Source organism: Gymnoscopelus braueri, assembly GCF_963280865.1.
Source record: "Gymnoscopelus braueri genome assembly, chromosome: 14".
Taxonomy (NCBI): Eukaryota; Metazoa; Chordata; class Actinopteri; order Myctophiformes; family Myctophidae; genus Gymnoscopelus; species Gymnoscopelus braueri.
Window position 1 is genome coordinate 29050398 of NC_137619.1, and position 12617 is coordinate 29063014.

Genomic DNA, 12617 nt, shown 5'->3' on the forward strand with positions numbered 1-12617 from the left:
CTCTTTGCATTGTCAACACGTAATCCACTAATAGCATTGTGTGGCTCGCAGAGTTTATCATGTGCTTCTTAGAGGGAAATAGTGATGCTGTCTTTTGTTAGGCTTCCTTACAGCTTTAATATTGCGTCTTGTCTGGGAGCGAAATCCTTGGTGAGGCGATTCTTCAAATTAAGGCATACAGACAGGATGCTTTGGGCACAGCTTATTAATGTTCTGCATATTGAATGAATGAATTCTGCCTGAATAATAGCCAAACACCTTGACAACAACATAGATTGTATAAAAGTCTAACCCGAGAGACTAAAGTATACAGACTACAACACATACTGTGCAGAGGCAGGGATGTTGGCAATTATGTCTTTTATCAACCAGGGTATAACACAATTTGGCATCCACTGACAAAATATGCAATACACAAATACAGATAACAACAGTTTGAGGAAAATCAAGTTAAGTGGATTGATTCACCTGTGGTGACGGTGGGTCCGAAACATTCTTTAAGCTGAATTAAAGTTTACTAAATAACACCTCTTCTGTCAAGTGGAATCACATTAGACAGATAGATAATGGATACCTTTATTGATCATGTGAGAGAAATTCAGGCGCCAGAGAGTGAGACAGTACTGCAGTTTAAGTTACTGGTACAGATACAGGGCATTTAGAAGTACAGTAAGATGCATGCAGGTAGAGTAACATCATATATTAAAATTGGCGGACCTCTGACGTCACTCTGACTCAGCCATAACCATATAAGGAGTTCCCAAATATGGAGTGTGTTCTAACCTAAACGTGTCATCATGGCATCAGCCGCAAACAAATCAGCAAGCTCCAAATACGGGCACAAAACGGGGAATGCCTATATATGGGGCATATACTGATAGGGCTGCACGATTCTTGCTAAAATGAGAATCACGATTTTCCTCCATAAGAATTGAGATCACGATTCTCACACGATTCTCACACAATTCTTTTGTAAATATAAAAATATTAAGCCATTAAAAAAAAAAAAAAAAAAAAAAGTGAAAATCGAAAAAAGTGAAAATCGAGATCGCATAGGTGTCTGAATCGAGATCACGATCTTTTTTCGATTAATCGTGCAGCACTATATACTGATGACATCAGCGATCTCCATATATGGGCATAAAAGGGACAAGGACACAAGTATACAAAGTTACAAACATTATACACATTATTTTGAATTGTCTTTGTATGGTTAAACAAGGGAACCAGGGGACCTGGTACTGCCAGACCCCTAATGGCCGACAGAGCACTACGTCACGAGTCACGCTAAACTTGGCCAATCAAAAAGAGGGACATGTAAGCACCATATATGCACCATATATGGACGAAAACGTTGTTGTCCATATATGGACGAAAGAGGGACAGACAAAGCCTCATGTAGGCCAGACCCCCTGGGTCCGGCAAATACCAGTTGGTCAGACATAGTTGGAAATCTGGGCTCCATGAGAACTTAATCCCATTGGTCCCCCTTATCAAACACTACAATTTCTAAACCGTTGCATATTTGAGGGCCCAATGCTCACTGGGGCTCGTTTCCTAATGCTCACCACCAATGGACAGGGATGTGTTGTAGAAAGATTCATGGTCCTGTGAGCAGATGATATAGACCCCCGCGTAATGTGATTCTGAAATAAAATACCAAGCTAGCTCAAGGTGGATTTGTGGCTTAAAGGTCACTTTGAACCAATACGGTTTGATGTAACATTGCATCAAAGGGATTCCTAAACGTGGGTGATGCATTTCGTTATGGCTAAATTGGAAATCCTCTTTATGCCTCTGCCGGCTAACCCTAACCCTAGCCATGCGGGGAGGAATTATGTTTTCCAGTTGTCCGTACATCTGTCCATGCATTCATTATGTATGTACAGTATATGGACGTACGACACACAAGATCGAAACCGTTCTCTCGAACTAGGAACAACAAATCATTCACATTCATAGTCAGTCAATTCTGACTATCGTGTTGAGCCTAAAAGTAGGATTAGGAATCAATGTGTTAGAATTCATATTTTATCTTTATTACATAAACTGGCACCATATTTTAAAACTCGAATGGTCTGAAAGATGAGATGTATTATATTTATTTACGTTCAACTCAAAGGGACTAATAGTGTGAAAAGAATTGGACGTCCCAACACAAGCTGGGACGTAGTCTAGTAGTTTGCATTTTTTTTCTCTCCACATAAAAAATACAATTATTTTCTTTTTTTTATGTGCCAAAAATCTGAAAATATTAAATAATGAGTCCTGAATGTCCATGTTCAGGACTCATATTTACAGTTGAATCAACCGATACAAGATGAATATTATTATTAATCTTGTATCTGTATTATGATATTTTATTAGGATAATTATGCCAGGGTCTTTTATTTATTACGTAAAGAATAATACTCCTGTTACATCTTATTAAGATGAACCCGAGGTAAACATTTTTATATAAATTAACTTTAACTTTTAGTTATGTTCAAGAACTCTGGGGAGAGTGAAGGCAGAGATTGAAATAAGTAATTTAATCTTGGCTGTCTTTTCATTTAGTTGTTTCTGTGGGCGAAACAGATTAGACTTGGCCTGCGTTCTGCTCAGTTATCTGATTAGCCAGCATTCAGTATTCAGCTGGCATTCTCCTGATGATTTACTGATACACTGTGAGAATTGGTTATTAGATGTGGATCAAACAGTCAGTGAGAGGCGTGCATCTCCTTTCAAATACTATTATGACTCAGCATCAGTAGAATAGAGTGGCACAAACTAAGAATGATGGACCACTGAGAAGTCCTTGAATTAGCCGTGGGTAAGCAGGGGGGTGGACAGAGTAAAGAATGGAGCATCCTCCAATTAAAGAGAATAATGTTTTGTCTGAGGGAAACCTGAGTAAATACAGGAGCCCAATACAAAAGTAGAATAAGAAAATATTGGTCATATTTAATGTATTTTATAGGTTAAGAGAAGTCAATTTGGTCTGGTTGAGAAAATTATTTTCCCTCATTTAATTTGCCTCTCCTGTGTCCCTCTCATTTCCCTAATATCTTAACTTAAGAAATATACACAGCCAGTTAAAAACATATGATCATATGCTATGGTTTTACTTCAACAACAGTACCTTGTATCGGATTGGTGTGTAATGCAGGACGATAAGCAAGTATCAATCAGATGTGAAATGATTATTTTATCTGACCATGATCTACACCAGGGGTTTTCAACTGATTTTGACCCAGGGACCACCATCCTGACTAAGAGCAACCAGGGGACCACCACTATTGTGCGTGGTGGGTCCATCATAGACCCACCCCACACAATAGTGGTGGGGGGTTCATGCACCAGGGAGCTGGAGAAAATAGCTATAATATCAATATAATATCTAATAAAATACAGTGATTTTGTTTGAATATGATTAAGGATTACTGTGATTATGGTAAGCTCACATTTCATATCACACACACATCATCATACAGTAAGAACTCCTGTAAGTTATTAAAAGTTTTTATTTTTTTAATGCATGGCCAGGGACCACCTGCAATACCTCCGCGAACCACTGATCTACACCAACACAACATTTTCTGAGCAGTGCTGAGGTGTGGCTGTGGCTCCGGCAGCTTGTGTTGCTACAGTATATTTTGCGTGTTCTAAATGATCTGGCTAGAGCAATCTTAAAGTTGGGAGTAGCAACCTACAGTAACAGGTGTTTGCGCAAGTTTGGAGCTCTCTGATTCTCCCCAGTCAGAGGAGGAGCCCATTTGCCACCACCTCAACACCTTGGGAGTTGTCAAGTTACCTCGCTATGACAGAGTTGGGCCTCCATACATCTACAGTATCTCACCCATGTTCAGCTTGACTGACGTGAGACGGCCATCCCATCCACCTCATGCTGGTACTGCAAGGGTGGGAACTACAGACCCGTTACACCCCTGCCCAGAGGAACAAGTAAGCTGTGCTGCCCTCATGGCCACAAGAAAATACCATGGATCAACTGTCTGATGGAATGAGGGAGGAAAAGGAGAGCTTGGGAACCTGTGCTGCTGACCTGCGTTTCCTGCAAAGTTAACCCTTGTTGTCCTACGCTGTCTACGATGAATTGACACTACAGGTTTTTATTCTGGGACTCAGGCCCCGACCGTCTTCAGGAGTACAGTACGTTCACCTGTCCAGCCCACAGTGTCCATGACACCCTACAAGAAGCAGAATGGGTTTACTTGCTGTAAGACAAGCTGGGTCAATGAGGAGACGGTGGAGCAGTCTTCCCCCAGAGGGACTGATGAGTTAGAGGAGGAGCCAACTCCTCCAATATTCCTACTACTGAGGCAGAGAACGTAACATGTGGTATGTCATTGCTCTGCTCAAGTGCCCATGATCCACCAGTCATGCCAACTTTAAACTACAGAGGGGCAGCACTGTGAGGCATCTGCCATCCAATCCCTTTCCCCCTCCCACTAATAACCAACTCGGCTGGATAGGCCGAGTTGGTGATCAGTGGGAAGGGAGAGCTTCTCTCTCCCTGGTTCAATCAGGAATCCAGCCTGACACTCAAGACTCCCCTTCCATAGTGTGGTTGCGAACGATGAGACGGAGTTGAACTCTAATCAGGGAATGGGCTCAGATGAGTGAGGGAAAGGGTTTCTATGCATAGCTGTGGCCAGTAAGAGGCTGAACCATGAGTTATGGCTGGCTGACATACAAGACGGCTTGGACCAACTCAAATGCTGTGGAGTCTGTGTATGTAGCTTAGAAACCATAGCCTTCAGCGTCACTGCAGTGGTGGAGCTAACCATGGCAGCATTCAGCTGGAACGATTAGCTGATTAACAGTTTCATCCATCAGGCTGTCAGGATGAACTCTCTCGACTCAGTCCTGAGTGTAACCCATTCCAGCCCCATACGTCAACCACACAGTCAGATCATGATAAAAACTTTAAATGATTATGATTTTAATGGTTGTAGCCAACTACTTTATCCAAATAATAATATTAATAATAGGCTTAAATTATAAAATAGCCTAATAACAGCATTTTCCACGGTGGCCCGTGGTGTTTATAATTACCGGCCAATTAAACATTTTACCGGTCAATGGCCGGTAAATACCGGCTATCGGAATCCCGGGCTGGTACAGTGGTTTAACTGCACCCTGGCCACCCAGCTTGTCGTTCTCTCTGACCGCCAGTAGAGAGAGTGGGACCTCCACTTGCTCCTGGTTCTGTGGGGGTACCAGACCAAAGTCCAGGAATCGATGCGTTGCACCCTGGCTGCCGTTACTTTTGGCCAAGAACTGCAGACCCCAACGGAGGGGTCAGCGTAGAACCTTGCCTTAGAGGTTTGGGTGTGGGTGTTCGACCCATCCATCCATCCATCTTCAACCGCTTATCCGGAGTCGGGTCGCGGGGGCAACAGTTCCAGCAGAGAGCTCCAGACCTTCCTCTCCTGAGCAACATTAGCAACTTCCTCCTGGGGGATCCCGAGGCGTTCCCAGGCCAGTGTGGAGATGTAATCCGCCCATCTGGTCCTTGGTCTGCCCCGGGGTCTCCTCCCAGTGGGACGTGCAGCGAGGACCTCCCTAGGGAGACGCTCGGGAGGCATCCGTACTAGATGCCCGAACCACCTAAGCTGGCTCCTTTCCAAGCGAAGGAGCAGCGACTCTACTCCGAGTCTCTCCCGGGTGACCGAACTTCTCACCCTATCTCTAAGGGAGATGCCAGCCACCCGTCTGAGAAAACTCATTTCGGCCGCTTGTACCCGCGACCTTATTCTTTCGGTCATGACCCACACTTCATGACCATAGGTGAGAGTAGGAACGAAGATTGCTCGGAAGACCGAGAGCTTTGCCTTCTGGCTCAGCTCTCTTTTCGTCACCACAGTGCGGTACAGCGACTGCAATACCGCTCCTGCTGCTCCGATTCTCCGGCTGATCTCCTGCTCCGTCCTCCCCTCACTCGTGAACAAGACCCCGAGATACTTAAACTCCTTCACCTGGGGCAAAGCCTCATTCCCTACCCGGACTGCACAATCCACCGGTTTCCTGCTGAGAACCATGGCCTGGTGTTCGACCCATCATGGAAAAATGGGGTCTGTACAGGACTTCCCAGCATGCATCAGGGCGCATACACTATGTGTTTCATTGTGTCATTAATTAATTAATTGCACTTAGTTGTACAATATTTTTATTTCAATTAATAGAATGGTGTTACATGTTTATTGTGGTTAGTGTTGTACGGTCTGGTTGTTTATCCTATTGTTTTGATTGTTGAATTTTGCAAAAGCATGCCCTTTCTATGACATGGTTGTGGAGTTTTGTTGGAGCCCCTTTATTGTTTAATTCTTTGTATTATAGTATTAAGTATTAGTATTAAGAACTTAGTTGGCATGTCTCTTCCTGCCAATCCTCAACCCACTGGCCATTAAAAAAAACATTTTGGAAAATAGTGCACTTTTCAAGTATGAGCTTTAAAAGCTTGACTTCTTATTCATCATTTAAGCACTACCAATTATATTTGATCATACACCGAATAGTAAGGGACTTCATGTGCCTGTAACTGCAGGGCACTGAGACATATAGTGCAGTTAAAATGGATTTGTTCCATTTCAGGGAGGTCAAAGAACACTGGCCGCTCTATAATGATTTAAAAGTTTGTCTGGAGGTGTGTGAGTGTTTGTGTGTGTGCACGCCCATATTGGCAGGCATGTGCATGCCTGCAAACCCTAACCCAATTAAGAGTTTTTAAGCTCTGTAGCTTCCCTGACAGGATGGACCAAGGTGAGGAGAGGAAAAAGACTGCAGCTTCATTGCACCAGACTGCACTAATGTGCCAGCATGCATGTGTGTAATATGTGGAGGTTTTATGTGAAGGTGTTTAGACACACAGAGACTCATTGACTCCACACAGCAGAAGCAAGAGTACAGCAGAAAAACGAGGAGAAGGAGAAAAATGTGTCGTGTATTTATGGTGTGTCATTGAGAACAGGGTTTGTCTGTATGTCTGTCTGTATGTATGTCTGTATGTACAGTACAGTACAGTCCCCTCAAAAGTAGACCAATAACAACTCATGCCGCTATAATGTTCATGATGTCACAATTGGCACCTTTGGCCATGAAAGCGTGAAGTCCCTGATGAAGTAACTGTCAAAGTAAAACTTAATAAGAGCATGAAAGTTGGGTCATAGCTGAAAATGTACGCATGTGAAAAATGGTCTTAGTTACACCAATGTTGTCCTTGTCAAGCACTTTTTTTGTTAGTAGTTAAATACTTGGACTGTTATTTCCACGTGGCAAAATGAGGCGTAGAGCCGTAGACCATCACCACACTAGGACAATAGGACATGCACATAAGCAGCCAACTTGCATAGTGCAGCTTCACCACTGTGTGATTCATGCAGCTTCGCTCAAAAACTGTATAGTACAGTAGTCTTATCCATATGGCTAATGATTGGACAGGTAGGCCATGCAGTTATAAGACTCTGTCTTGTTTAGTTGAGAATTGAGCAAGCAACACTATGCTGACTCCACTGGTGTCCTTTTCGCTTCGGGGTCCTTCCTTCCTATTTGGCACTGCCTCAGCATCATCATCATCACCACAGACACACAGTCATATATTTATCTCCCAATCACTCTTTCTCTCACTGCCCACTCTCATTCTTTGTCTTCCTATAACATCTTTCTCTCTCTCTCCTCCCTCTCCCTTTCTATCTCTTCCATCTTCTCTCTCTCTTCTTGCCTCTCCTCACCACCCATCCCTCCCTCCCTCTCCCCCCCCCCCCCCCCCCCCCCCACACACACACGCACAAGGGGGTTCCCTGAGAGTGGCTGTGGCAGCCCTGCACGCAGTAACCAGAGTGGCTCGGCTGCACAGAGCTCACAGGCAGCGGTTCAGAGCAGGAGAGCAGATCCCAGGACGACACAGCATGGCACACATCCACATGGGAGCAGGACAGCAAGGGATACGGCTGAGAAGGTGAATGTACTCTGGTCCGGAGCAGAAGGATTCTTCCCCTCAGCCTGTGGATGTAGAACCGGCAATCCACCGGCACTGATGGAAGGAAAGGGATCTTCTTAGGGATAACGAGGGTATGACGAGAGTGAATGCATCTCACTAATGTGCCTGAAGTATGTATAGAGCCTCCCAGGAAGCCTTTCAGCGTTATGTCTGTGGTCAGTTAATAGCAGTTTGAAATAAGCCCTGTGATGTCTTTTTGACAGTAGACAAGCAGCTGAACACACGCTCAGTGCTTCAGTAGAGGCATCCCTCTCTAGGGCTTTTCGGACTGGTGAGCCAATGTAATGATTTTTTAGGCATGCTCAGAAGGGGTTCAAGGTGCGATCAGGCTAAATTTACACGGCACGCTCCAACTGAGAACATTCGTCTTCGGCTTCGGACACTTGATCAATACATTTAATTGAGACGCGCGGTGACTCGAGCACAGCTTAACCAGCCAGCTTAAGCAGTCGGCATCCGGTTAGCATGGGGAGTAGAGGGATGCGAGGGCCGCGAGGGAGCCGTGGGTCTGGGGGTCTCGGGGTCGCGGCCCCAGTTCCTGGGGGCGTGACCCCAGGAACTACTCAGCAGGACTACTCAGCCACCGTCTGGCTCCGGAAGAAAGAGGCGAAGATGGAACACGTAAGTCCTGGGGGTTTTGGGAAAAGACATGCAAAGAGAATATTCTAGAGTTATGAGCTAAAAAAGGTTCATGATGCCATGCTGTGCAACTGTGGGCATATACGCACAGGAGTCACACAATGAGACTAATCTTAGAATTTGAACATCAGATCAAATAACATTTTTGGCTAAAATCATCAAGCAAAAAAGTTGGTTCTAGAGTTATAGGAACTTATATTCAAATGTGGCCAGTGAGGCTCTTTGTGGGGTTAATGATGCAGAAGTTCCAGGCAAGTTTGGAACCAGAAAGTTGGGATTTAACTGTGGTGCTCTCACTGCTCTGATGCTGCAAAGCTCTGTCAAGTGTGAAGTTAAGTGTCAAGTGTATTTATTGCCCTGGCCTGCACATTTACACGTACACAATTCAATTTGTCTTCTGCCTTTAACACATCCTAACCTCTCAGACCAGTGGGCCACCAGCTCTTAGGCCAGTGTCTTTCTGACCATTGTTTGAGAAGGTTATAGATTCTGCATAATTTTCTATTGTCGGACGTACGTATGTTGAAGCCGGGAGAATAAATACAAATGTTTCTCCTTTTCAAATTTTTACCAGCACGCAATCATCATTACTTGGTTATCATTACACAGGTCCATTTGGTTCCATTTGTACACTCTCTGAGCTAAATTAACACTGAAGATTTGAGTGTGTGCTGACAGTCTGACAGTCTTGTTGTACTGCATGGCAGAGGAGATAGACTGCTGTATGCAGGTAAACAGGATGTGTTGTGTGGAGCCATGACTTTTAGCTCAAAAGAAGGTTTGGAAGAAGCGTGCTGAATATTTGATGTTGCAAAAGAGTGCCAGGTCCAGAGAGCTGCTTAATGGGCCTCTCTGCATAACCAACTAAGATGGTAAATCAGCCTGCATCCGTCATTGCAGACCTGCACACACACATGCACAAAATAACACATGTAAACACATACAGTACAAGCTTACATGCAAGTGCATCAGCACACACTGGATGAAGCTATACTGTACATACATTTTAACCATTTATTTATGTCCACATAAAGGAGAATACATACAGGCACACAAATATTATAGGTGTAGTAAGGTTACATTCACAAAATCATGGCATATGTCTTCATGATACATTAGGCATGTCACTCAGTACTCTGGGTATAAGTAACAGCGTCTCCTCCATATATGGCGGCTGCCAATTATAGCAGAGATAGCACAATACTTTTCCAGCGTTTTTGCCTCCTTTTTGGGCATCCCAAGTTGTTGAAACCCTCTAACAATCAGTCTGTGGGTACGTCCCAGGCTGCCAAATATAAAAACAAATAGTCTGCACCTATAACCTAGCTCTGAGATGGTATGTAGCAGGAGTGGTTGGTATTTAATGACCTTGGTCATAAAGGCTTCCTCAAGGCTAAGGTCAAAGGTGCATGCTATCTCTAATACAGACACTTACCTGGACCACTTCCTCTTCATCAACCACAACAGCTGTCAAAGATGTAAATATGTCTGGGTTACCACAGAGATGGAACATGGATGAAATGAAATGACACAGGATTGTTTGTACACATGGTACACACACACACACACACACACACACACACACACACACACACACACACACACACACACACACACACACACACATACACATACACATACACATACACATATACACACACACACACAGGCGCTCAGCATACAGAAGTTATTCAGAAGTAATTCATGCTCTTACAGTACATCATACCAAACCACAACCCCACTAAACATGCAAATACCTGGATCCCAATGCATGAATTTCACGTATGTGCGCACACACTATCACAGTCAATGGTGGGCATCTCATCAAGGCAGTCCATCGATGATGGATAATGATGAAGAAATGGCAATCCCCCCTGGCATCCTTTAAGGGAGTTCCAGGGGTCTCCAGTCTAATGAGAAGTTTAGTCTTGACTTAGGGAGAGGTCATTCCACAGCTTGGGTACCAGAGGGGAGTCTAGAATGCATGGAACATTGGCCAGGATGTCGTAGGGAAGGCAGCGACAGTGTTATCTGATCTAAGTTTGTAGATAGGGGTGTAGGGGTGGAGGATCATGTTCTGAATATAACAGGGTGCCATGATCTTCATTGCCCTGTAAGCCATTACCCGTGTTTGAATTGGATGCAGGCAGAAACTAGACGCCAGTGAAGGGAACGCAAACGGGGAAGTGTGAAATTCATTGGAGGTAGAAGACCAGGCATGCCATGTAATTTTGGATCAGTTGTAGGGGTTTGAGTGAGCATGCCATCAAACTATCACAGAGAGGGAGTCACAATATCAATCCTGGAGATGGCTAAGGCTCGGATAAGGAGCTGGGCAGACTCTGAACGTTGTACAGTACAAATCTTTAGGATCCAGTGATATTTCGTATCAGGGAGGCTAGGACAGAATCATTTTAATCAAAGTCGATTTGTGAATCTGCAACATGAAAAAAGTTTGAAAACCCCTGCAAAATCGGTAGCTCATCTGCAATTAAAAAATAGGTTTGCTGTAAACCTTAATTCCCAAATCCAAGTAGTAGAGATTATTATTTTATGTTTTAATCTTGTCCCATAGGGTCAATCCCTAATTCCCATACAGCTTACCTAAAAAATAAATCTTGTATCAGATCACGCTATCTGTGCGGATGTTAAGGGAGTACAGTGCAGCAGCTAATCAAGGCATCAGTAATGCAAATCTCCCAATGCTAAAAACGATAGAGCTTGCCAGGAGTTGAATTAAGAGTTATCTTGCTGGCAAACAGTGCTACGAGGCCTCTCCAAGAGGGCTATAAAAGAGAGGACGGAAGGGGGAATGAATGAGAGAGTTTTTGGCACACATTTTAGTACTGGCATCAAAACCATTATGACCCAAGTCACGCTTTTATCGAGCAAAGTCACAAGTCTGTAGGAAAGTCGTGTCTCTCAAGACAGACACATTGGCTCCCGCAGTTTCCAAATACCCCACGATGAGTTGGTTCAAACGCTTGGCACCTTAAAGGTTTAATGACATTCACTTTTACACCACATTCAAAGTCTTTGTCCTGGTCCTTCAAAAGTGTACAAAAAGTTTTAAGTGAAAATTCCATTCCAGTGATCAATGACAGGTGTTTTTCTCTCACATTTCTAAAGCCTTTTCAACTGCAATGAAAAAAGAAATCTTTGCCTGCGGGTGTCGCTGGTGAGGGATTTTGCCTGTCAATCATCGCCTCTGCTCCGCCCCCCCCCCAAAGGAAAGGATAGGGGAGGGGCGAGGAGGAGAGTGGGCGGGATTATTCGACTGTGACCTCACTGTCGAAGGGCCAAGCTCAGATTACTTTTCAGCCTAATTATTCAGAAAACCCCAGACCACAGAAAATCCACTGAATGTTCTAAGTTCAGGTTTTTGGGTGTAATTGAGGTCATAAAACCCCAAATAAAACATTGAAAATAAAAAAAGTGAAAATGAATGTCATGATACCTTTAAAACCAAGGAACACCAATGGCTATAATAGACATTCTGCACATAACACAGGCAACACATTTTGAACCAGAGCAATATAATATACATAAATTATATATATATATATATATATATATATATATATATCGGTAAATAAATAACATGGACACCCCTACCATCCCAAAACATTTTTATTCTTCTTGTTCCATCAATGATGGTGCAGTGGGGAATGTTTCCCTAGTGCACGTGAATACAATATCATGTGTCGTGTTTTAGTGAATGCAGCCTCAGGCCTGACTCCTTTCCCAACCAATTCCCTAATCAGGTCCATATTATATGTACGGCAAGTCACTTGTTGGCCAACGCTTACACTTTTGGCTCCTGTCCTCTGTCTGGTTTTACGGGTAGTTCAATTGATCACTTAACATGCACAAGTCTGAATTTTTATACTGCACAGTGCATAGTTGGCTGCATTTTGTTCTTAGTTGACTGACTTTGATTTTAGCTTTGCTTTGAAAAGACGTGTTGTACATATTATGT

General features: G+C 43.7%; 1 protein-coding gene across 1 annotated transcript in view; it reads left to right on the plus strand.

The window, feature by feature from the left end:
- Positions 1-8464: 8464 nt before the first annotated feature.
- LOC308100588 (inactive phospholipase D5-like) overlaps positions 8465-12617 on the plus strand; it is a gene marked incomplete at both ends in the record, with an annotated part of 109016 nt that continues 104863 nt past the window's right edge. Inside the window, one exon of the mRNA XM_080449656.1 lies at positions 8465-8620. Within this exon, the coding sequence (XP_080305782.1) occupies positions 8465-8620 (156 nt within the window). The remainder of the gene's footprint in view (positions 8621-12617) is intronic.